We start from the raw sequence: 25,772 nt of genomic DNA on the forward strand, positions 1-25,772 counted from the left end.
ATGTGAGTTAACAACCTTTAATTTCTCACTGATTTTAATTTATTAAATGCAGAGGCTTCCTCCAGTACTTAGTCTTCAAGAACTGGAAGAGTACAGAGATAAACTAAAACAACAGCAAGCTGCTGTAAGTAAAAGTTTTTTCCTCTGTACCCTTACACAATTTGTTGTCTTGTCTGTAAGTCTAGCAATAAATGTAACTGAAAAAATTTTGATTTCTTAACACATCAGATTTTTTTAACTAAGTATTTTTTTAACATCATGTTGTGTGCTTTTATAGTGGAAAATCATCACTAAATCATATAATCATATGAAATGATGAAAGTAAATCTTAGTGTTAAGTATTGTAACAAAGAGCAAATGTGCTAACTATTTCTTTAGAAACTTGACTTTTTGAAAGTTTATCTTGTAATGTTCAACACAGTGCTGAATAGTGGACTAGTGGGACTTCTGGCAATGAGGGATTTCTGGCAATGTAAGACTTAAAATGTTTTAAAAACTCTCTCCTTGAAGATGCTATTTTCTCTTACTTTTCATTTACCAATATGTTAATTGTTCACAAGGGTTTCTAGAGAACACAGATACAGAGTTATTATGTAATAAACCAAATGAAATGTAATGAGTAGTAACTGTGAGGTATGAGGCAAAATCGGAGTTGCAGCATTTGAAAGGTGCTTGTTATGTTGCAGAATTTTAAATTTTCTATTCATGTGTTAATTGTTCTGGTACTCCTTTGAGATGAATAACATGGTACAGGAAACAAATCTATTAATTGTGGCATTTGGAGAGTATCTGCAAGTAAAATAGGAGTAATCCTAATTCATGTCCTCAAATAAATGAAATGTATAGAGAATCTTGCATTGTTAACAATACATAAATCAAGTGCCTTCTGCCTTAAACTGCTTTCCCCATAATACACCTATGAAGTTTTGTGAAAGAGTAGTGAGAAGTTGAGGAAATGAATATTCCGTGTTTCTCACCAAGATTTGTAAGGACAGAAATTGGAAGTGCGTGAGAGGTAGTAATTTTTTTGGAATGTTTGTCTATGTGATGGTGGTAGGGGTTTTTTTTTAATTTTAAGAGGACATCTTGTGGTGACCTTGTTTTGCAAGAAAGTGCTCTCAAGACTGAGACAACTTGAGTGAGCTATGCTGCATAATCCTGATATGTGTTGTCAATGTCTTGGCCATTTTTTGCTTGCAGGATGTGAACTGGCTGCAGCTGAGGGAGTAGTTTCAGGGCATGGCTGCTGCCATGAAACATTTGAACTGAAAAGTGCATGCAGCTAATGAATAATAGGAAAGAGAACTGAGCACAAGGCTTCCAGTAAATATGGCCAGATGTGTCTTTTAGAATACAAACAGGCAAAAGCTCTCAAAGCCAAAACTTTTGACAAGAAACATGTGCCCAGTTCTTCCCTCACCAACTTCCCCCAGTCAGGATTGGTCCTTGCTTGTTTCTTTCTTAATTTTGTCAAAATGTGTTTCTGGTATAGGAAGGAATTATTTCCTCCTTGAGCGTGTGCCAAAGTACTAAATTTTCTTATATGCTGTATTTTGTGTCCTTATGTCGTATTTTCAGGTTGAGTGTGAGAGACTGTTGCATGTTTGTTTCTTGTGTCTCAGGTATTATACATTTATCTTGTGATAGGTCATTTAGAAAACTGTCTGCCTTAAAGGACGTTAGTGTCTTTCATGGAAGACAAAACTGCAGAATGTTGTATGTTGTTAGTTCAGTCCTAAAAATATTTTAATGGTGAATAGATTATTAGCTAGAGGATTCAAGAAGTCTGTTGACATATTACGCAATGGCTCTGCTTCTGCAAAAAACTAAATACTGCCTTTTTCACTTCAGTGTCTGTACCTACAGCTGGCAGAGGAATTTACAATAATAGTTTGGAGATAATACCAACTTCTAAATTCTTCTAATGCAAAGCACTTATATGAGTGTGAATTACAGGTGTTAGAGCTCTGATCTTTAACAACTTACTGCTTTTGCACAGCTGATCTTGGTCATCCTGTTGTTTTCAGGGTCACTATAGACTTATTTTCTGTAGATTTCTCAATAGTTTTCCATTCCACTGGAAGGATCCCAACTTGCTCAAACATTTTTTAATGTATGTATCATAACAACTTTAATTTGTAATTGTCTTGTTATAGACAATTTGGATTAGAAAGGCTTTTTAGTTGTATGTCTGCTAGACTTCATTTTAATTAGTGGTCTAATATCCGTAGCTGTGTTGTTTTTTCTTTAGGAGATGAAATATTTTTTACTGATGTGATTAAGAAAGAGAAAATTGTTTGTCCCTTCAGCAAACGTTGTTGGCAGGCGTTGATAACCACGGTCACATTCAGTGCTAGCTGCTGCAGTTCAGGATTCCAAGACTGAGCACAACACAATTGTATGGAAGATGCCAAAAGGGGTGTGACAGCTTGGAAACAAATGAAGTATCTGGCGATAGTATTGCTCATCTGAAAAAGTATCTGAGGGCTTGGACCCTCAGAAAGAAAAGTAGTATCGCTAAGTACTGGGAAAGGAAAAAAATGAAGTATCTGGCGATAGTATTGCTCATCTGAAAAAGTATCTGAGGGCTTGGACCCTCAGAAAGAAAAGTAGTATCGCTAAGTACTGGGAAAGGAAAAAAAGTGCCTGTGGCAGGTGCTTGTTAGTGTTGAGGTCGTTATTAGTCAAGGGTAATTGAGGACTTGCAAAACAAAGAGTGTAGAAACGGAAAAGAAATGTATCTTTTATTCATGTGTACTGCTTGAACATTGCTTAACAGTACTAGAGCATTGAATATCTAGCAGATATATCCATGTTCTAAAGTTTTTTACAGGTACAGGACTAGAATGAAGAATACGTTGAAAAAAAGAAGGTGAAAATTTCACAGTGCATAGACTGTGGAGTGAACAAATTTTCTTAAGAGCCCCAGGGTCATGTAGGCTTGTGTTGCATTTGGCTTGATAATATCCTATCCTGACCCCACCTCACTCTGGAGTGGTTCTTCTGCTGTCCTGCAGAGGAAGGATTTATTAGTTATGGAACAACTAAAAGGTTAAGAACAACTGAACTGTTTTAAAATTGCTCTGTGAGTCTGGCTTGCTTTTGATATGGAAGGAGGAAAGCATAGCTGGGTATATGCTCCTTGTCCCTGATGACATTGGAATATTTCAAAGACCATTTATGTGCAAGTGCTCTTCTAGAGGATGGGAATTGAGCTGGTGGAGCCAATATAAGATTGTTACAGGAATGGTGATTGAAGAGCTCAAATCTGTGCTACGTTTAGGCAAACATAGCAGTCAAGCAGTCAAGTTTACAAAAACCTCTTTGTTTCTCTCTGCCAGTAGTGCATTGTGGGCTGGCTGTCATAGCCAGTTTTATTTTATTTCCACTTCTGGCAGTATTGTTCCCCCAAAAGGATATAGAGCAATACCAATAATTTCTTTGTCATGTATGAAACCATTTCTTAAATATTTTTAGTCCCTGATGAAAAACAAAACTAAATACGCTATTCTCAAGCTGTCATTTATAAGACTGTTACTGTTGGATTTCTTTTTAAGCTTCTGTGTTTGTGGACAAGAGATTGATTAAGGTAGCAATGCCCAGTTTTTTAAATTCAATACAGACAGCAGCTCTCAGGAGTGTTCTACTTAGAATTATACTCAGAGAATGGAGAAAATTTTAAAATATACATATTCTGTGTTCTAAAGAAAGGGTATAGTATGCACAGGATGCATATTCATTTTGGCATAGTTTTACTTTAATGCAGTATCAGTCTCAAAGATAAGTGTTCTTATGTTAAATGTGTTGTGGTTTAACTCTAGATGGCAATGAAGTATCACACAGCCTCTCACTCACTTCTCCACCAGTGGGATAGGGGGGAGAATGGGAGGACTAAAAGTGAAAAAGCTCATGGGTTGAGATAAAGGTAGGTAATGCAGAAGAAATAGCTAAAAATAGGTAAAGCAAAAGCAACTGAAGCAAAACAGGGAATTAATTCACTGCTTTTCATGAGCAGGCAGCTGTTCAGCCTTCTACAGGAGAGCAGGGCTCTATCATGTATAGCATTTATTTGTGAAGACAAATGCCATCACTCTGAGCATCCTTTCCTTCCTTCTTCTCCCCAAACTGTATATGCTGGTCATGACACCGTACATTTAGGATATCCCATGGGTCAGTTGAGTCAGCTGCCTCAGCTGTGTCCCCTCTCAAAGGTTTGTGCACCCCCACCCCACTTGCTGGTGAGGTGGTTCGAGGAATAGAAAAGGCCTTGATTCTCTGCAGGCACTGCTCAACTGAAACACCTCTGTATTAGCAAAACTGGTTTCATCTCAAGTACTTTGGAGAAAATTGAATACCCCAGCCCAACGCAGCACACCATGCTATATCATTAGCTTAAATTTGTACTGTAGCAATAGCATGAACAAAATGTAAACACTTGCAGTACCCCAAATTATTTCTATTTGCTTTTCTAGCATGTTCATTAACAAGTGGAGAGTTAAGTGAGTAGTCTAAAAATGCGCACTAATTGCTAGATGGATTTGTGAACATTTCTCTTATCTTCGTTCTAAGGAAAGCTCATCATAACTTTTACAATTTTTTTGTATGTTGTTCAGGAATATTTGTTAATAAATTTGAAAAATGCAGAACGTAATGGTAGAGAATCATAAGCTTGTAGAACTTTATTGTGGGCATGGCCTATGTAATTGAGATTGCTATGTATCATATGGAGTGTTCTTCTTTTTAAGGTATCTAAGAAAGTTGCAGATTTAATCCTTGAAAAACAGCCTGCATATGTTGAGGTAAGACAACTAACAATTTTCAAGAATAAACTGCTCAATTTTGTGCTGTTATAATGCTGCAGTTGTGTCGTTACAGTGATTTGTAGTAGGGGTGCTAGTGCCTGGTTAGAACCAGGTCTTTTGTATGCTAAAGCTCTGTCTCTATAGTGAAAACCAACGGTGTATTGAGTTGAAAGTCCTTAAGATGATAAAGATTTTGTAATATGGTCATTTTACAAGGCCTTCTGAAGAATTCAGGAATTCACAGGCTTGGCTAATACCTGTAACAGACTTGGAGCAGGAGCTGCTTTATTGCCCCTGTTTAGGAGTGGTGTCACATCTTATTCCATAAGAGAAAGCAGTAGTGATCTTTCTTAAGATCACTTACCTGCCACTCATCACAGGCAGTTGTGAGAATCACAGAGTCACAGAATATATGTCATGTTGGAGGGACCCACGAGGATCATCAAGTTCAACTCCTGTCCCTGCAGAGAACCATCCCCTAAAGTCGCACTGTGTACCCGGGAGTAATGTCCAAACAATTCTGCAAAGTGAAAATGGTGATTGTTAGTAAGTTAGTCTGAGAATGGTGAATACTTTTGTTTGTGTACAGCGCCTTACATCACCATTGTTGTATTGGTGATTATGGCAATTCTTTGGGCAAGAAGCTGGAGAGAGTGTGGAATAGCAAAGATGGCTTCCTGGCTGTTAAACTGTGGTAGATGTCATGGAGCTGCAGTAATTTTCCTCTTATCCAGAGGACACAACATCCTTTTTGTTCTCTTGCTCTTATGGCCAGTGCATCCAGCCTTAGTGAAGTTGCCATCTGTGCTCTGGCATCATTACCTGGGGAAAGGAGTGCTGCTGTTTAAAGAACAGTGTGGGGGGGGGAGAAGTGATCATTGCTTGCATCATCTCCTTTGATAGCAGGTGGAAGAAAAAGGCTGTAACAGTAAAGTTGTTTCAGTTTTAGTTAAAAGGGTGATGAGGTGGGAGGCTATTGCAGAAAGAGGCTGGTAAGTGCTACTGTACAGTAAGGGCCAGTGGTTGAGTCTTCACAAGATCATGTAGAAGGGGGAGAAAGGGTAATTGTATGGTATAAAAATATTCAGGTATTATTTCACTGTTGTGTGGGTTTGAAATTGATAGTTTTGAGTGAGTGCTGCTTTTCCTGAATCCAGCAGCTTCACTTTGAAAACCTCTCACTGCATAATGGAACTGCAGCAAATGTTCTTGCATTTTGCTGTGTAATGCTAATGTTTTTATTGCAGACATCTTAGTGAGGTGAACCTATTTCATACCTAGAAGTGCTTTCAGATATTCCAAAAAGACAGTTAAAAATCCCTTGTGCCAGTAAAAATCTTTAAAAAACTTTTCTTAAATGCTCTTGTGCCTGATTAAGTCAATAATCCTTCAGTGTTACTTACGGGCACAGGCCTGCACAGCATTATTCTTGGTTATTCTTGTCAGTAGACTTATTGGTGGGCATTTAGTGAATCACTTTCCCACTGATTCACTAAATGAACCTCCTGCTGTGCTGTGTGAACTTGTAATGGCAGCTCCAGTTCAACTACAGTAACAAATCATTATAAGAACCAAAAATGCAATTGAACACATATCCTGGACACATTTTCACTGTGCAAAATGTAGTTTAGGGATATTATGGTTTGAAGCCCATGCCTAGTGTGAAGTACTGGTCTAACAGGCACTCCTGTGGCCACAAGATGCATGGCACAGAGACAGGGTAGGGGATTTACAGTTTTCTGTTCTTGGATGAAAGACTGTTTTTGAGAAGAGGAAAATTGTATTCAGCCCTAAATGGTGGGCAGAAGACTCCCTCTTTGGGAACATTTAGACTGCACTCTCTTCCCATTCCTCTTCATCCAGTTGTGTTCGAAGAAGAGATTTTACAGAGTCTTTGCAAGAAGGAGGACTGGAGTGGAGTTGCTCCTTACTGTATGTTTCCTCATGAACAAGGGAACAATGGCTTTTTGAGTAGCTGTGGTATTTGCAAAGTATGTTTTTAGAGAGAAGTAGGTATTGAGGAAAGTAATCTTCAAGTTTGGTTTCTTAAGATATTTTGCATATCAGCAACTAGGCTGTCATTTATAAGAAGGCAACACTGGTAACATGAAGGAGCAGGTTGTGGTGGAAGATGCAGCTTAGTGATTTGGAGACTGACTGGGAGCTGATCTAAAACTGAACTGAACTTTGAACTCATTTTTGTTTGTCATATTATTAGAATTAAATGAGTTTTCAAAGTGAAAATCTCACTTCTCATGGAAAGCACTTGATATATTTTGAATTGATTAGCAGAATTAAAAGATAAAATAAACCTCCCCTGCCAAAAAAAAAAAAAAAAAACAACCCCAAAACCAGTAAAAACTCTCAGACAAACAAACAAAACTCTTTTTTCTGTAGCCTGGGGAAAGAATGCACTTTTCTGCAGAGCTGTTCTAACAAAAGAAATCCTAATAATTATATTAAAACATTTATTTTTTTCAAGGAGTTGAGATTATGCTAGGCACTTCCCTAAGTCAAAATCAAGCTAAATTCAGGTCACCTCTGCTGAAGAGTTTTCAGCTGAAAGTCAACAAGATACAATTAACATTCATTATGATGTGACATCTATTAAATTGGTGGAACACAAGTGCTTCTAAACAAGAAAATGCTGTGTGAAACATAATTTGAGTTTTTTGTTTTGCTGCTCTCAGGCATATTAATGCAAATTAAACCCTGTGGTTCTATCCCTGAAGCTTTGATCATTCTGTTGTGATGCATTAATGGTATAGAAGTTTTTAGGCTAAATGTGCAATATATAAATGTAGAGGGTCCCACTGCAATGAAAACATATTTCAACTGTCTTATCTTCAAAAGAGAATTGTATTTCAAAATATAGTTTATGTGAATGTTACATTGCAGTACTTAGTGTATATAAAATGATGAAACAAATAATATATGAAGTAACTCCACAAAGTCATTATAATATCTCAAGAGAAATGTACTAATCAGTAGTCTTCACTGGTGTGTAACTTGTGTATTTGTTTAACTTGTATATTTGTTTAACCTGTTGTCTCTCTGTAGGAACTTGAACGTGTTACATCATTGCAGACTGGCCTTCAGCTAGCAGCAGTTATTTGCACAAATGGAAGAAGGTATCTTCCTTAAGGAACTACCGAGATTGAGAGTGGGGAAGTATTTAACAGGAAATCTGTAAACCCAGGAAGTTTGCTTGCTGATGACATTTCCTGTTCATATGCTGAATGTTATTAGCAGTAGTAGTTGAAGATACTAAAACAGTTGCAAACTCTTGCAGCTTTCACTTTTGCAGTTGGTAGTTCTCTTTGAAGCAGAAAGCTTTGGAGATACACAGACAAGTGCAGAAGGGAGGATGTACCCTCTTAGTAGTCTGTTGGTACATGCTCATTTTCTGAGTTCCCCTAACAATGCTGACAGTCTTACCTTCTACCATGTATTTTGTTGGACTTGTTAGAGCTGATTGGAAGTAAGTTTTATTTTATGAATTGTTGAAGATTATGTTAATTTTTATGTTGCAGACACCTGAATATAGCAAAGGAAGGGTTCACACAAACTAGTTTGGGGCTCCTTGCAAATCAGAGGAAACGACAATTGCTTATTGGACTGCTGAAATCTCTGAGAACAATTAAAACACTGGTATGTACAGTTGTTTTTGTTCAGTAACAAATATTTTTCTTAATTCCTGCATAGAAATGACTGGATTTTTTTTTTTTTTTTTTTTTTTAGCAAAGAACTGATGTGCGTTTGAGTGAGATGTTGGAGGTAAGTCCCTAGCAGACTGGTATAATTTGAAGCTATTCTACGTCTACATTTGTAGTCATCTTAATTTTTGTCTTGCAAACAGGGTGTGTGCATGGGATAAAATTATATTTTTATTCTTCTTATAAACTGAAAAAACCTATATGTCAAATTAGATAGCCCTGCTGCCAGGGGACAGTATTTTCTATCAAAAACTCATTCCTGTCCTTACGTCTGGGCACTGAAGCTTGAGTTAGTTCAGTAAAATTTTGTGCGGTCTTCACTTAGCCCTGCTCTCAACTTATACCTGTTTTCTTTAGCTTGATATTTGGGGAAGAAAAAAAAGATGAGAGATTTACCTGATTGTTGATAAGCTGGGTCTGTATCAAGAATTTCTATTGATATATTACAATGTAAATCTATAGATGGGCTCCCTGCTCAGCATTTTATTTGTAAATGCAGTAGCATTTTGTCCTTATTCATTGGGTTGGCTTTTTAATTCAGTTGTAGAAAACATTGCAACATGCAGGCCATGACACTGAAAATTCTTATGCTGTTATATATACTGGCTAAAAATGCAGTAGATACTGTACAGAGCAAAATAGGATCTTGTCTTAAGGTGATGAATTTTATGAAAGGAAGCCTCAGGATTTTATTGACAGCTGTAGTACTTGTAGTGTAACAATTTCTACTTACAAGTTTACCAGATATTTTCAGCTAATACTGGAAGGAATGTCATGGTGACAATCCCCATTTATTAAATTTGGAAATGGAATCTTAATAGTCTCAGCTTTCAAGATTCTGTGAATTTAATTCCATCTTGAGTAAGTCACCTTGTGTCAGCAAACTTTCTTACTCTTTACCAAGCAAAATGGCACTCATTTTCAGGTGGCATAAAGGCTTTCTGCTCTGTACAATGATTTTCTTTTAATTTCTGTGCTGTGTTTTGCTACCCAGGAAATTAACTCTTCACTGTCTACTGGCAGGAGTTGTCCTGGGGAAGTGTGGTTGTTGCATTCACACACAGACCCTAATGTCTGATTACCATAACTGGTCAGTGATTTTTAAGGGCTGGAACTGCTGTTTTGGCAGAGTGTGGTTGTAGAGCTGTGCTCAGTGTCTGCTCCCAGTAAGTTATTCCAGCTACTGGCCCATTTATTTTCTGTACTCCTAGAAGTTAGTAGGTTGGAATATGCATGAGAGATATTAGTAGCCACTCAGGGAAGAGCATTTTGAAAGGGTTCCCACTGAAAAAAAGACCTGGAATGAAGTTATGGTAGCTTACAGGGCTGAGCTGCATCTGGAATATATTAGTAACATATTTTATGCAAGCAGGCTTTCTGATTTGAGCCATGTTAGACTTAATGGAGCAAGTACTAGGTTTCCAGTGGAGAGAAATATAAAGAGCTAAAAATGCAGCAGTCCTTTTAGACCAGTGTGCTGTTCTGTTTTCATCTAATGGATAATGTATTTAGGGTTTTTTAATGTTTTTTAGTTAAATTCGATCTGCATTAGAACATTTCTGGTAAAACCAATTTCATTTCAGAAACTCCTCTATGATAATAGCTGAATATAGATTACCCTTGCATTTTTGCTCTTCAATCAATGACTGAAATTCCAGTAACAGCTTTGCATTTGAGCTCTCTAAAGCACGTAATATAACAGATGTAATTATGACAAAACCCAGAAGCTCTTAACTATTAAAGATAGTTTATCTTCTTCCAAGGTTCTTTCTGGTCTCATGTCTAATAGAATACAAAAATAATAGGTATATCTGAGGCAATGCCCATGCCTTGTTGGTAGGACCCTTGGGTTTTACATTTTTGTGTGTATGTTTTTGTTTTATCCTCATAATATTTCCTCATTGAGCTGTCTACCTATATAATTCTTATATATTAGGAAAATGCATCCATAGTGTATTCGTTGTTTCCTGAGGCCTTCTGTGAGTCAATTGTGTTTAAGCTAATTTCTAATGAGCTGGATGTGTCAATTTAAATAGTGTTTATTTGGGTGTATTGTTGGGAGTGTCTTCCTTGTCTCCTTTTATGTCTTATAAAGGATGGGAATAGGCTGCCAGTGCCTGAATTAACCTCTTTCCATGCCCATTAATAGATTACTGGGAAGATGTTAGTTGTTCTGTAATAAAAACTTGGTGATGTATTTTTATGTATTTAATACAGCAAGTTGTTTGCATGAGGTAATGTAATACCTAGTGTTTTCAGATGTTGCTAATTCTAAACTACCTGCACATCAAGTGCTGCAGTAGACCCTCACTCTTTAACTTTACTGTGGAGACAGGAGAGGTAAAATGTTTTATTCCTAATGTTTATACATAAGCATGCAAGAAAAATGGGTGTTGCGCTGTTGCTTCAGATGAGCTTTCAATTGTATTTTATCCTAAGGAAGAGGATTATCCAGGAGCTATTCAACTCTGCTTGGAATGCCAGAAAGCTGCCAGCACTTTCAAACACTACAGTTGTATAAGGTAGGATGACATTGTGCAGATGTCAGCTTTCTTATGATTTTGTTTGTGATCATTGATTCTCATTCTCTAAAGAAAGTTTAATTGAAGAGCAATTTTCAGCTTAGAATAGTAAAATTGAGGCAGTTATAAAAGCGTAAGTAATGGAAGCCCTTCTATTTGAAGGTTCATTGCATGTGGAGAAATGATAAAGCAATACTGGCTACTCTCTTTAGTGTTTAATGGCAGTTCTTTTTGATGCCTTTTTTTCCATTTAAACTTTTTTTGCAGGGTGTTGTACCCTGTTTGTCTAAAGGAAATGAAAAAGGAGGGTGATGTGTGTATCATTTAAGCGTAAAGAACTAATCAGAGATGCTAGAATCTGTCTCTTGATAATTAATATAGGCTCCTAAGGAGAACATTCACAGCACAGAGGGTAGTTGTCTAAAATAAGATATGGTGATTATTTAATGAAACTGCGTTCCGTGCAAGAAGATAATATCCTGCCTATTTCTTTGTTGCTTTTACCCTTCCAAACAAAAACATAGTAGTCTTTTTTTTCTTTTTTTACTCCTGCTGTTATGAAATCTTTAAAGCTGGTTGTTGCAAAGGTGCAGTGGTGCCTTTCTTTGTCCTAAATAGTTTCTCTTACGGTAGCTGTTTCGGTTAATTTTTTATACCAACTTCAATTTTTTTTCTGAGAATGCTTAAATTCTCTTTTTCCAATAGCATTTCTGCAAAGGGTTCCTGAGCAACAAATAAAAATTACTGTAGTTTGCAAAGACTTGACAGCCCTGGCCCTTCTGGGTACGTTCTGCTGTAGATCACAGTGCCAAACCAAAACATTTAAAGCAAGTTTCTTGGGGGTTGGGAATGTCTTTGAATTCTTGGTTAAATCCTAGCAGGATGGAGTTTTGTCTAGACCCTCTTAACACTGTTGTGTTATAAACCTAGAATAATGTGCTTTTCAACATAGCAGTGGTGTGATGGTGCTAGTCTGGCACAGCAGCAATAGCTTAGTGGTTTATGATGAATTGCTATGTTGTGGCTCAGTAGCAGGGTTTTTGGAACTAAGAAATGGTCTGAAATGTTTATATAATCAGTAATTTTATTCTGAACATTTTTTTGTTCATCAATAGTGAGTTAAATTCAAAACTACAAGACACCTTGGAACAAATAGAGGTAAGAATTAATATACTGATGTTTAGTATATGTTAATATTTAACGTCTGAGTATGTGCTAGTATTTAATCTCTAAGTACTAGAGCTTTCTAGTAAAGTGTTGTTAGCAATTATAGAATGTGTATGGTCAGCAAACTGGAAGCTGCTGGATAGGACCAGTGCTAAGCTGCTGAACATAGTGAAGGAATAGCTGTGAAGGAAGAGACTAAAGTTGGTTTAAGTTCGTAGATAGTATCACAAAAGGAAAGGAATATAAAATGTCAAGTGTCTTCCTGGAAACTGGTGGAAAAAAAGGGAATGCTTTGAACTCCACTACTAGGTAATTTTGAGCTGGAACTTGGCAAGCTTTTTGTAGGAAGTCTAGTAATGTAGGTATGTATAATGTGTATGTGATGCATGTAATGCATACACATGTAATGTCTAGCAGGAACCTGAATTAGCTATTTGAGTAGCTGTCTACACCTGTTGTTACATGCTGTTCAGAAAGTCAGACTACCACTTCTTTTATCCTACCTTGTTATTTAATTCCCTGTAAAATTAAAATGTTGTCAGTTTCCTTCAGTTATGTCTTTGTACTTCAGCTTCTATGCAAAGCATTTTTTTGTTCCTTTAGTCATTCTCAGATAGTACTTTATTCAGAGCATGTCTGGTTCACAAATGGTGAATGACTGTTTTCTTCCTACATTAACACAGGCCGTGTGAGAGTGAGCACTCATTTTTCCCTTGTGAGCAAATACTGATGTTGCTTAAAAAGAGACATGCATTTTTACTTCCTTCTAGTAACAGCTTTGAAGAGCAAATCTGATCTTATCAAAATATGACAAAATGTGCCAAATTGGTTGGTGAAAGCAATTCACAGCTAACTAAATAATCACGCTCAAGATTTTTATTTATTACTTGTGAAATTATAAAAATACTTTCTTCCTGTGAAAATATCTTATTTTTTACTGGAGTTATGCCTGTGCATATGGAAGAAACATAAGTCATCCTGGGGTCCATGAAGTATTGCTGAAAAATACATGGACTAATTAATATACAATAATATTCTGCTAGTTAGAATTTCCATAATGAGTCTTTCCAATAGTTGAGTGCCTCTACTTAAGTGCATTCCTTTTCCCATTTTTTAAATATTTTTTTAATTTAGGTTTTAATACAGATCTTACTTTTATACTGAGTTACAAATAATGATGGCTTTTACAAATACAGGATGGCTTTAATGGAAGGAACTATTGACAAGTGTAACAGAAAAGATTAATGTTCTCTGTTTAGTTGCTTGTTCTTGGGAGTGGTGGAACTCTTTGGATGACACTGAAGTACTTACGCTGCAAGAAGTAACACTTAAGCACCTCAGAACAGTCCAGTCACACAAAGTCTTAGTTACTTTACAACATAATTATCACACTGTTTAAATAAACATCTTCCTCCCTTGCTGTTGTTTAAGTAATGTATTACATGGCCTGGTTTTTTTTAGTGTTTAATGCATTTTTTCTTCCATTTTTATAGGAACAACTGGACGTAGCGCTTTCCAAAATATGCAAGAATTTTGATATCAATCATTATACAAAGGTTCAGCAGGCTTACAGGCTGCTTGGAAAAACACAGGTTAGTACTTATCTTCAGAGGAAATCACAAAGAATAGTCATGTCACAGCATGAAGCTTTGAGTACTGTGATGGAAATTTATTTTCCTAATTGTTGTGGTTTAATCCCAGGTGGCAGCTAAGCCCCACACAGCTGCTTGCTTCTTCGTCCTTGGTGTGATGGCAAAGTCAGAGGGCAGGCAGGTGTTCAGTCATCCCCAGCACAGCAGGAATCCGTCATGTGTAACAGTGACTTGTGAGGACAAACTTCATCACTCCAGACATCCCCTGTTCTTTCCCCAGCTTTTATTACTAAGCATGACACCACATGTTATGGAATTTCCCTCTGGTCAGTTGGGATCAGCTGTCCTGGCTGTGTCTCCTCCCAGCTCCTTGTGCACCCCCAGCCCACTCTGGAGGGTTGGGGTGAGAAACACACCCTGGGTAAGCTCAGCAATGGCTAAAACATCCCTGAATTATCAACACTGTTTTCAGCACAAACCAAAACCATAGCCCATGCCCCATACCAGCTACTGTGAAGAAAATTAACTCTATTCCAGCCAAAACCAGCACACTAATGCTGATGGATCTTGCCAAATATATGTATACAAAGGTTTTTATAATGCTCACGTAATTTAAGAGTATTTGCTAAAGGTAAGCTGTGTGTTACTGCAACATGTAAATTTTGGACAGGTTATAAGAGTAACAGTTGCATATTTCAGCTCTGTTTATACTGCTGTTTGCACTACCCATTCTGTTTGGTCATGTGAATACTACTTTTTATAGCTAAGTCTGTTTTTTTGGGTTGTGCACTACCTCTGCCTTGAGGATTTCCATTTTGTATTGTACTATTAACATGATGGCAATGTAACATGTGAGGAGATATAGATTTTTACAGCAAAGTACATCCCATGGCATGTCAAACACATACTGTGGACATGTCCTGAAAGTTACATCTGTGTGTGCCTAGAGCATTTTCTGTGTACATAAGAGTAGACCTAGGTTCTCCCATAGGATGGAGTTCTCTTCTGTTTGGTGCACTGTCTTGAGGCTTCATGTTGGTTTGTTTCTCTGAGGAGGCAATGAGACAGTTTCCTTCAGAAGGTATGAAGTATAGCAGCTAATATCAAGGTCCTGTGGAGTAAGGTGGATAAGGAGACATGAAAGTCTTGGACGCATGTTTTGTCAGTGATCAGTGCTCATAATACAGGCTGAACGTGGTGATGCCAGTGTAGCAGGGATTGATTTGCTTAGGGAAGAGGTTCCCGCAGAAAGCTTTAGTTGCTAAAGATGAAGTCAAAGCACCTGTCCCCTGGTGAAGACAGGACAAGAACCCAAATAATTTTTTATTATGTTTGGCTTTTTTAATGTTCTTTCCTGATTTCAGGAGAATATCTGGTATAAGGTTGCCTTTCTTGTTTTAAATTTTTGTTTGTTTGTTTTGCTTCTTTCTAATTAGAACCTTTCTAGCAAAGTTAGGTTATTTTTTTCCTGGTTTGACTGTAAAACCAGTGGAGGTCTGCAATAGGATAGAAAGGGATTTCTCTTCCATGCTTTGTTAATGTGCAGAACTATTGGGATGCCTAAAGACTGCAACTTAAAATCAGGGGAGAAGTTTAATTAGACTTGTCATTTTTTTAGTGCATTGTATTCAGTTTCTTATTTACTGAAGAAAAATAGGTACATGACATGTTGAGAAAGGCAGATATTTGTTGGAGAGGAATGAAGTTTCTGACAAAACATACGTGTTATTTGTTACTGCATGGTTTTGCTTGTTTTTTCCATTATAGAGTGACTTGGTTTTGGCATTCTTTTTATTACTAGTAAAAGTACGTATTTTGAACTTTTCCTGAAAATAATTTAGTTGCATTTTTATTGAAATCTCTCCCATATTGACCTCTTCTCAGTAAACAAAATGTCAAGGTCCTTCAGTATCTTCAGTACTTTTCATTGTTTAATTTGTCATTCTGTTTTCTTTAGCTAATTCGGTTAGGACTACCTATAGGAAATGGGCTGTTATCAATAGGATTTAAGCAGAATTGCTTCTTCATTTCTTGTGGAGTGATTGAGTTCTCAGCTCTTGTTGGTAGCTAAAAATGTCAAATAGGAAGTAGTGAAACTGAGCACTTTCAAATCTGCTGATTACATGTGTGTGAAAACAGTGAGAAAATTCAGTTTCTGAAATAATGTTACATACAATTTATTAAGAACAGGGACACTGGGGAAATGTCCTGACCTGAAACTCAGACATGATTAGGGCAAAATGAATATGTTACATAGTCATTAGTCCTTAGTACATGTTATTTTTACCTGGTAAAGGTAGTCCTTTTTTTTTAAACAAATGTCTTTTTTTTTTCCCTACCAAAAAGAAGAGTTTTGTAGGAAATTTATTTATATGATGTGCATGCCTTTCTGTAATGCTTAATTGTACTTTGGTTCTTCACTCTGGCAAGTGGATGAAGCCTTTGTGATTGTGTTTTTAATTTTAATGATTGCAAAGGAAATATTTTTGATTTAGTTGGCAGTGTTTCTACTGGGAGAAAGAGCATGAATTCCAACTAATTTATTTTTGACATGTTGTCAATGATTGGGAGGAGGCTAAATGAGTGAATAAATTCTATAAATAGCTATATTATATTAATATGTAGTGACAGTGTACAAAAAAAGGTAAAGAGGGAAGATGGCAGAGGAAACTGATTTTACTTGCAATACCTGAACTCTTTTATGAGACCATATTGTAATATTGTCAAGATCTGTGTTACGTATTTTCGAGACAGAGATTGGAGGACATGCTTACTGTGTTCAGTACTGAAAAAGATGTATGTTAAAAGATGATGGCTAAAATGGCTAAAAGATGGTTTGGCACATGACAAATTGAGTTTTACTGTTTGGTTTTATGTTACTCTATTTCTTTCAGACAGCAATGGACCAGTTACACATGCACTTCACCCAAGCCATTCACAACACTGTGTTTCAAGTAGTCCTTGGATATGTGGAGCTGTGTGCTGGAAACACAGACACCAAGTTTCAGAAGTTACAGTACAAAGACCTCTGTACAGTATGTAATTCTTGCATATATGTATTGTTCTTAATCTGAATTTTTTCACTGTTGTAGGTGTACCTTTTGTCAGTAGGGACTACTTTGTTAACCCTATAGCTGCTCTAGTTTCTTAATACAGCTTATGACTGTTTGAGATATTTGTTACTCATAACTTAATGTTGGTTTTGCATAAATCTTAGCACCTTGGAGATTTTGTGCACTCCATCTGACAAATACCAACATTTCAAAATGTGTGTGTCTTCAGTGTGATATACTAGTTAGTGGAATAACTGTTATCTTTGAACTTTATTCCAGTGCCTTTAGGTAGTATTCACAATTTCTCTGATACTGCATTTCAGTAAGAATTCCTGTAAAGATTCTAATTTAATTGGTGTCTTTTCATTATTCCTAGCTTTGTATCGTTCACTTTTCATTCTCACATTTAATTTTGCACTTTTGATACCAGGATAAGGGACAGCTATAATATTGAGATATGAAAGCCTGATGATAGGCAGATCATGGGCTGGGAATATACATATGTTTTCCTCTACTGCAAATTTTAAGTGCAGTTTCTTGCATATTTTGTAATGTTTTTAGAATGAATGTAGCATTTTTTAATTCACTCTTTTAATTTTTTTCACTTGAGATTTTACTGTTACACCCTGAGAAATTTTCTAAAACTTCAGTGATGGGGAAGAAGAATGTGAGGTATTTTAGGTGGTTCTAATGTTGAATTACAATTTGAAATTATGTTTCTATCTTGAATGTTCTTTAGGATGTTTGTTGTCAGTCACAGACGAATCCCTCATACTTCATCAACTTAAGGACCTACCCCATCAGCTGCAATTTATTAAATTGAAATACACTCACAAGGAGATTAAAGTTCATATTCTGATCCATTTTCTGTTCTTTCCCTTCTCTTATCTCCTGGGATTATACTGCCACTAGTAATCAACACATCTGCATTGTAAACCATTTCATTGTAAAGAGGTGCCTCTTTGACTTAAAAAGTTTATATTATCTAAGAACCTTCATATAAGTAAAAGTGTGATAAGCAAAATAAATTTATTTGGAATAATTGACTTAAGTGTTCATGAACATAATGAGTAAGTTTCTGGATAGTTGGTATTTCCACTTCACTGAGATGAATTCTGGTTGCAGAAAGCCAGCAAACTCTGATCTATGTTCTCCAGACTGCAGTCCTTTCATCTTTCTGCTATAAGCCTTCAGAGTGTGGTTTTATTTTTGTTTCTTAGTTTCTAATGAACTTATCTTCCAAGTTTTTTTTTTTTTTGCTTTATACTTCTGTATATCCTTTTATTTCTTTATTTCTAACTCGTTGCTAATACTAATGATACTAAGCCCACTTATTTACACTAACAAACTACTACTGAGTTGCTTCTGAGCAGTTCGAAAATCCAGGTTGTGTGTTGCTGTTTATCCTTATACTTGAGTGTGTGGAGGAATCTTTCAGGTACTTGGAAATACCACATTTTGTAATACACAGAAAGAGGGTGGCTTTAACTGCATGATTACAAAATTATTACCTCATTATTTCTGTTAGTCTTTACTTATGCAAAGTCTTATTGACATGATGCTTAAGTTAATGTGACCCTGCAATAGCTGGCATTCTGTATAAATGAAGGTACTCAAATTTTGAGATTTTATTCTACGGTGAGTATTGCTGCAATTGCATTGAAATTAACGTTTAAAATTTTTCATTACTATCTTGGTAACCATTAGATATTTAGGGACAGGCTGCAAATGGGAAATTTTGGTCTCTTACCATGCTGTTCAGTGTTGGTGCCTGTTGTAATACATTTGTGAAATCAGGGTGCTGAATAAGATGAGCTATCATAGCAATTCAATTTCTAACTTCCTGTAGAAAAAAACAGCAGGTTTTCATCTCATGCATTCAGTTGTTGAGGAATAAATTGTTCAAGACTGAAATATGAGCCCTCTTTCTCTTCGTTTAGTTGAAGTGAGAGCCCTCGTCAGGCTGCCTATGCTGTTAAGCCAGGATGCCCTTAACATGTAAAGGGTTATGGAGTACTTACTCTAATTAAGCAAGGGAGTGTGAAATTGAAGTATTCCTTTTGAGGCAGGTATACTGCTGTGTGTTTCTAAAAGTCTGTCAAAATGAACTCATCCAGCTTATTTCCATTGTACATTGGTAGTGAGGGACTATAGCGGCTTTTTTTTTGTTTTGTTTGCATTTTTTTGGAAGTCAGATATGGATATTATAATAATGTGAATCTTTTAAAAAAGAGTAATATTTTCAGAAATTCTTAAGCCTTTATGAAAGTTAGTGCCTGTCTACTCAGAGTCACTGATTCATTGTTGAGTCTTTCTTTTCTTAGCAATATGCCTTGCTTTTTCATGTTTTCTCTTTTTGAATATTTCTGGAGCAGGGCAAAGTTTTGCTGCTTCAGTCTCAAGTTTTAATTTTCTTTATTCTAGTATAGGCTCAAAGAAATTCAGTTGTTTCCTTAGTTTAAATTGAATTATCTTGGTATTTAGTAAGTAATCCTTTCTTCCTGTCCACCTGAAAGTCAATATGTCTTCAAGTATAGTGATTTGCACAAGAAAACTTTAGATTTTAGATACTAAAAGCCCTGAAATCCAGTAAGAATAACATTTCTTGATAAGTTAGTAGAGAAAATTGCTGAATCAGCAACTTTGGGGTTTTTTTAAACTACTGCTTGAAAAATCATTCAACCCAATGGGGTATTTGCCAGGAAGCCTTCTTTGTACAAAAGTCTGCGTCCTTGAACTGACACATAGGAGTGGCTCCATCCCTCTGATAGTGAGATGGCCTTACTTCTGCATCTCTGTCACTGTAAAATAAATGTAAGAGGTAGTTAGCATACAGGCCAATTGAGAAAATTAAAAACAAGATGCTAACAAAAACACTTTATGCTTTTGGACAGCATTTGATTAGTTGACCAAAATCAGAAATTTGTCACTTCTTAAAATACATTTGAAAATGAAACTGATGTATGTCAGCTCAGCTGTATGAATTTAGAGTTTCTTATGGTTTGTGTTGCTGCAGCAAAAAATGAACACCATTTTGAAGTTTCCCAATGCTATTTGTTGTTCTGTAGCACATTACATCAGACAGCTACATTCCATGCCTTGCTGATCTCTGCAAAGCCCTCTGGGAAGTCATGCTCAGTTACTACCGAACGATGCAGTGGCATGAGAACCACGACCAAGATGAGGCAGCAGTTGTGTCTTCTGGTAAGAAACCTCTGGGAACTAAACTTCTGGTATTTGGAAATAACTTCTCTGGTGCTCAAGTTATGATTTTATGTGTTGGTATCTTTGTGTTCTTGACTCAGTGCCTTCAGCATTTTTGCTGATAGTGTGCAGTAAGGACTAAAGCACTCACTGGATTTTTTTTACTCTTCAGTATAAGATTAATTTTTAATGAATATTTGTATGTGCCAGTCTTGCAGATATAAACGATTTTATTTTAAACAGTGCTTAGGGGAAATGTCCTTCCCCTATGGTGTGCAATCTTAAAAAAAGATCATTAAAAATATTTTTCAGTAAAAAAAATTATTTTGGATTGCTGGAGCTGTTTTTTGAGTTGAAGCCATTGCTTGAGTTGAAAGTTTTTATAGCTGTATCAGATGTAAAATTCAGAGTTAAAATACTTGCTTTTGTGATGTGAAGAAAGATTCTAGAGTTTTGGTTGAATTGCCCATTCTCAGTAATATTTACATTTACAGTTTAAATAAGATAGTTACATTTTCTTCTCTTGTGTCCATTTTGCTGTGGTTTTTGCAGACGTGAAATCAAGCAGGTACCATAAAGAACTTACTTCATGGAAAAATGATCACAGTGTACTCCTAATTCAGCCACATATGCACTTATAAACCTAGCTCCCCTTAGAGTTGTTACTTGTGACATCCTGAGGAAAGAAAAGAATCTGCACTCTAAAGCCTTCTACAGGAGCCATTAAGCCTAATAAAGTGATCTATACAGTCAGTTGCATAATTTTAGATGCACTGCTTTTAAATGCATGCCAGAGCATTTTGGTATGTTTACTACTAGCCTTCTGTTACTCAGTTTTTAATTTTCTGGACATACGGCTTAGCTACAATGTACAGCTGAAATGTAGTGATCTGCTGAATCACTTTTTCAAATACCTCAGTAACGATAAAGCACACAGAAGGGAATTTTAGAAGTGCAGCTTAATTTCAGAGTGACTGTAAGTATCTACTGGTTGTTTTTTTTTTCTAAAACTCATTACTTATTCTACTATAATTATTAAAACTGTACATGGAATTCTTATTTCATACTTATTGATTTGATGGCTGTGATATGTGGTAAAGTCAAAGAGTAAAATTCCTGTAAAATGGACATGTCTGTCAGAGGGAACGAGGGAGGCAGTTCAGGAGATTATGCTGAAGTTGTTCCTTAAATAAGCCCCACAGACTGGAGCAGCAGATGTACCAATATGTCTGGCTGTTATAGTTTTGGGAATTCCTGGCTGTCCCAGTGTTGTCCCAGTTAATCTCAGCACTCTTAGAAAGTACCTTAAATGTGTCAAGGGACTCTTGATCTTAGGGCACAAGTATAACTGTAGAAGTGAGAAGTTGGACTTGAAAGACATTATTTATAAAGCTCTTTATATTTTAATAGTGAAACTTATTCAGAAGAAGTCCTTGGAAAGACAGAATTAATTATATGTTGAACTTGTTTAATCAAACTGAAGATAAAATTAGTGAACTAAAATTATCAACATAACATGAAATGAATGTCGTGTTTATCTATATCTATGTCATATTTAATGAGCTACTACTTAGTCTATGATTTTGTTGTTTGTATGCTAAACAGCAAATTGCTGTAAGATGGGGTTTCATCCCTCTAAATAAACTGCTTACTGGAAAATTTTCCATTACACTGTTTGTTGTGGTCAGGGCATTGTTTATGTTTTACTAAAGTATCAAACAGAAAATGAATTTTAAAGGGACCTATGCAGATAATTTTTGTCATCCCTGCTCAAAGCAAAGTGATCTTCGAAGTCACTCTGGTTTGTGTGAGGGCTTGCCTGGTTCAGCTGGATTTTCACATAGCATGGAATTTACTATGATGTTGGTGTAATTTACATGTAGTCATGAGACAATGATTTAACAGAAGACGTGAAAGTGAGTGGTAAAATGATCACTATAGCATTTAAACTTCTGATTTCACATGTGTAATCATAGGGGTAAAAGTTGGTAACAGCTCTAGTATCTATAAAAGATTCAAAGAAAAGCGAGGAGAAAATGATGTGGGATGTAAACTCAATTTCAACCATTTTAATTTTCAAAATGTTTCCTTTATAGTTCTGTGTAAATTCCGTGCAAGACCTGCTTAGTATTCAATGAGTGAAGCTAGAAGACAGAGATTTGATTGAGTCCCTTTTTTTGCTTTCCTCTACCGTGCAGGGATTAAACAAAAACCTTTTGTTATGACTGAAAGCTGCCTTTTTGAATTTTGAGAAATATTGAAAAACCTGAAGAATCACTGTATGTAAATCAGGCATCTAGAATAATAACTCCTGAGTGGTTTTGATCCTTATTTTTATGTGTAGTTATGAATATATGTGTTCTCTGCCTGTTCCAAATTCCTTAATACAAAATGTGTAAACGCTTGTGCAGTCCTTGACTTTCAAGGAAGTTATCCTCAATTAATGCATTTGCATGTGTGAAATTAGCTGCAGTGCAGTTCATTAAAAGACTAGAAACAAGACCTCTTATCATGAGTGTCCATAAACCAAGACCATTGGGAGACTGACAGAGAATATTCCATTGGTTTTTTTAGTGAACAATAACATGTATATTGCAGTATCTGTCCAGCCATTCCTTCATGAATGGCAGCTTGGGAGTACAGGGACTATGATTTTAATCTAGAGAACAGGTTAAGGACACTGACTTGTTTAACATTGCCTTCAGTCTGCAGATGTTCAAAAGAGAGGAGCTTGTAGAAACACACAAAGAGTGTGCTGTGTCTAAGATTGCTGGTTTTGTTTCCTTGATAGTCTGGGAAAGGTTAAATCCACTTTGATGTTTTCTGTTCATAGAAATTAGATTCTTAGATTCTTTCTGTTTGCATTTCATTTAATGTTCCATGGAAGATCAGGAAAATGCATTTGTCAGAATTATTGCTTTCAGAAGATGAGCATATTTAGGTACAGTTAGTAAATTTTGATTTATGTAGGCAGTGGGTAATATTTGTTTTGTGATTTTTCTTTCATAAGGAACATTTTTTTGCATGCCTTGCAACAGTAGATATACTATGGAATTATGTTTATGTCTTGTTTGCACATAAAACAGCCTGTTATCATCTTATTTTGAGCTATTAGGGTAGATTCTCAGTTAACTTGCAAAAGCAGTCTCAATGTCTTAACACAGGAAAAAGTTGAACACACATTTGCAGCCTTGACAAATGAATATCCCTAATATAAATCCAAATTCTGGACTGTATTTTATTATGTTTTTTAATTTTGGTGAGGAGTTACTCAATTCACACTACTGGAGCTTTCACATTCTGGCTGGTTATTGTTCTGGTTCTGTGTTCTTGAGTTCCAACTTTGTGGGCGCACTAGCTCAACTAGCTTGCCGCTAGTTCTTGGTAGTGTTTGTATGTTCACTGCTGTAATCCCTAGTTTACAGACAAAGCTTTCTCAGTGTTAGGTAAAGTTCATAATTTAATAACATGTCCAGCCACACCTTACGGCTCCATCTGAAAGAAATCTAGCAAGGCCAGCATCCTTCTCAATTTTCATATTCCCCGTGTCTTTTGAATTTAAATGGAGATACAGATGTAGAAGATATAATATTTTTGTTCTTCCTGTTAAGCTTATATAAACATTCTTATAATAGGCAATAGTTTTTATTCTGAGAATCATACTCTGAAAAGGTTCAAATCAGAAACCAGATGGTTAATGAGGAGAAGGATGATGTACATGACACTGTTCTACTTACAAAGAGTCTGGCCTAGGACTGGGAGAATGAGGCACTGATAAGTGGTGTTTATAATTGGTGATTGTTACAGAAGGAAATTGCTCACTTGACAGTGAGCACTGGATGATCTGAAGAAGATACAATCAAAACATGGTCAGACTGCTGTGCTCTGTTGTTATTTTGGTTTAATTGAATTGTCAATGTCTAATAAAAATCATAACAATTCCTGTTAGTGGATGTTTTTTTCTTTTGTTCTCTTAAATATGTGGTAGTTCAGACAATGCTGCAGGATCTGTTCTGCATACATCTGAAAAGGCTGATAAAAATCTTGTATCCAGTGTCCCATTCCTTACTGCCCTCTTTAGTAAGGTGCTCACAATATTTAGATGTTCATCTAGACTGCAAGGTCTGGATTAAGAGCAAGGCATGACAAGGCAAGAGCACTTTGTTGATAAAAATTTCTTGGTGCTGACAGATGGATGACATATGTACGCTTATGTTTCTGGACTCTTCTTCAGTAGACAACAAAATTAGACACTAAAAATTGCTCTTTTCTCTAAGGAAGGTGGAGCTAAGCCAGGAGTTTCTCTGGAAAAAGCTGTGAAGCCTAGTAATGAACAACTGCAAGGATCAGTCAGGACTGGCTCCCACTGTGATCCTTGCAGTACATTACTACCTAAGGAACACTGTTGGGATGGGTGTTTGGTATGCAGGGGATGAAACTCTCCTGGTCTGCATTTGCACGTAATGCTTACATGCTGATATGTGCGTTACTCGTTTCTGTTCAAAAGTTTAGAGAAAAGTAGCTCTTCTGGAGTTTGTATAATAATAATATGTCAATAGCTAAGGAAATGTAATTCTGTGTAGGATAACTTCCAAAGCTTTTGGAAATACTTATAATACCTTTAACCTGAAGTTTCAGATGGCAACAATGTGATTGGAACTGAAGAGAACAGTTTTGACCGCAACTATGTAAAAAAGAAGTTGGAGCATGGGCTTTCACGAATATGGCAGGTATGGGTTTTGAATTTTGTTTCCCCCTAGGTATTTATTCCCCCTCATTCCACCTCTCCAATATTAATTATGGTTATATTTGCACTAATGTTCTTAAAGAAATGTCTCCAGATTTTTTTAAGTGACCAGAGAAATTAATTTCTATGACTCAGTGGTTGCAATGCTTCCAAATTCAGTCAAGATACCAAAACATAGTAATAGGACTTTTAGTCTGATCCCATTTCTTTCAACCTGTGTGCTGCCACACAGTCTATTTTCTTCTCATGTGCTTTTCTCTGTATACTGCTTTATATTTCTGGTATAACCATAGCTCTGGAGAACCTGGAGCCTTTTGAACCTGGCTGGTTTCATGGTATTCCTGGTGTGATTGCTTGATCAGTTTGGAGTGTAGTGTCACCCGAAATGTATGATGAAAAAGCTGAGTTCTGTTTTTGTATTGACAACAAAGCATCTAGGATTGACTCTATCTGTGTTATAGAGTGGTAAAGAAAATGATTATAAAATTGTTTTAGAGAAATTACCCATGTTACAGAAAGTGAAATTCTATTCTGAGTCTCAAAAAAAGAATTTATTTATAAGTGCAAGCAACCAACAAGTGTTAATGAACCAGGCATCCAAGCCTTCACTTCAGTGTATTAACTATACTTGTTAAAAACTTTTTTGTGTTTTGTAGGATGTTCAATTGAAAGTGAAAACATATCTTCTGGGAACAGATCTGTCTAACTTCAAATATGATGACTTCATATTTGTACTTGATGTTATCAGCAGGTATGCTGGTGTGGTTGTAAGAGCTTTAAGTACATGAGCACAGATGAGCTCTGATCAGATACCACTGTTGATTAAGGCTGATATTTGCATATTGATGCCAATTTCATTCAAATGTGCTGATAGCTTGAAGAGCAATTCTATATGTGAGAGTTTATGAGGATGTATTTAGGAGAGGTAGCATGAACCGTTTTGCTGCTTAAGTGTGATATGATTTCAGT

General features: G+C 36.2%; 1 protein-coding gene across 1 annotated transcript in view; it reads left to right on the plus strand.

Annotated features, from left to right (window-relative positions):
- The window catches only part of VPS50 (VPS50 subunit of EARP/GARPII complex), a 79,928-nt gene that overhangs the window by 10,468 nt on the left and 43,688 nt on the right, over positions 1 to 25,772 (plus strand). The window contains exons 4-15 of the mRNA XM_041466619.1: positions 53 to 124; positions 4,746 to 4,799; positions 7,863 to 7,933; positions 8,336 to 8,453; positions 8,544 to 8,579; positions 10,958 to 11,040; positions 12,156 to 12,198; positions 13,701 to 13,799; positions 16,694 to 16,834; positions 19,921 to 20,056; positions 24,689 to 24,786; positions 25,460 to 25,554. Of these exons, the coding sequence (XP_041322553.1) occupies positions 53 to 124; positions 4,746 to 4,799; positions 7,863 to 7,933; positions 8,336 to 8,453; positions 8,544 to 8,579; positions 10,958 to 11,040; positions 12,156 to 12,198; positions 13,701 to 13,799; positions 16,694 to 16,834; positions 19,921 to 20,056; positions 24,689 to 24,786; positions 25,460 to 25,554 (1,046 nt within the window). The remainder of the gene's footprint in view (positions 1 to 52; positions 125 to 4,745; positions 4,800 to 7,862; positions 7,934 to 8,335; positions 8,454 to 8,543; positions 8,580 to 10,957; positions 11,041 to 12,155; positions 12,199 to 13,700; positions 13,800 to 16,693; positions 16,835 to 19,920; positions 20,057 to 24,688; positions 24,787 to 25,459; positions 25,555 to 25,772) is intronic.

This window comes from Pyrgilauda ruficollis, unplaced genomic scaffold (assembly GCF_017590135.1).
Source record: "Pyrgilauda ruficollis isolate IOZ18807 unplaced genomic scaffold, ASM1759013v1 scaffold2, whole genome shotgun sequence".
Taxonomy (NCBI): domain Eukaryota; kingdom Metazoa; phylum Chordata; class Aves; order Passeriformes; family Passeridae; genus Pyrgilauda; species Pyrgilauda ruficollis.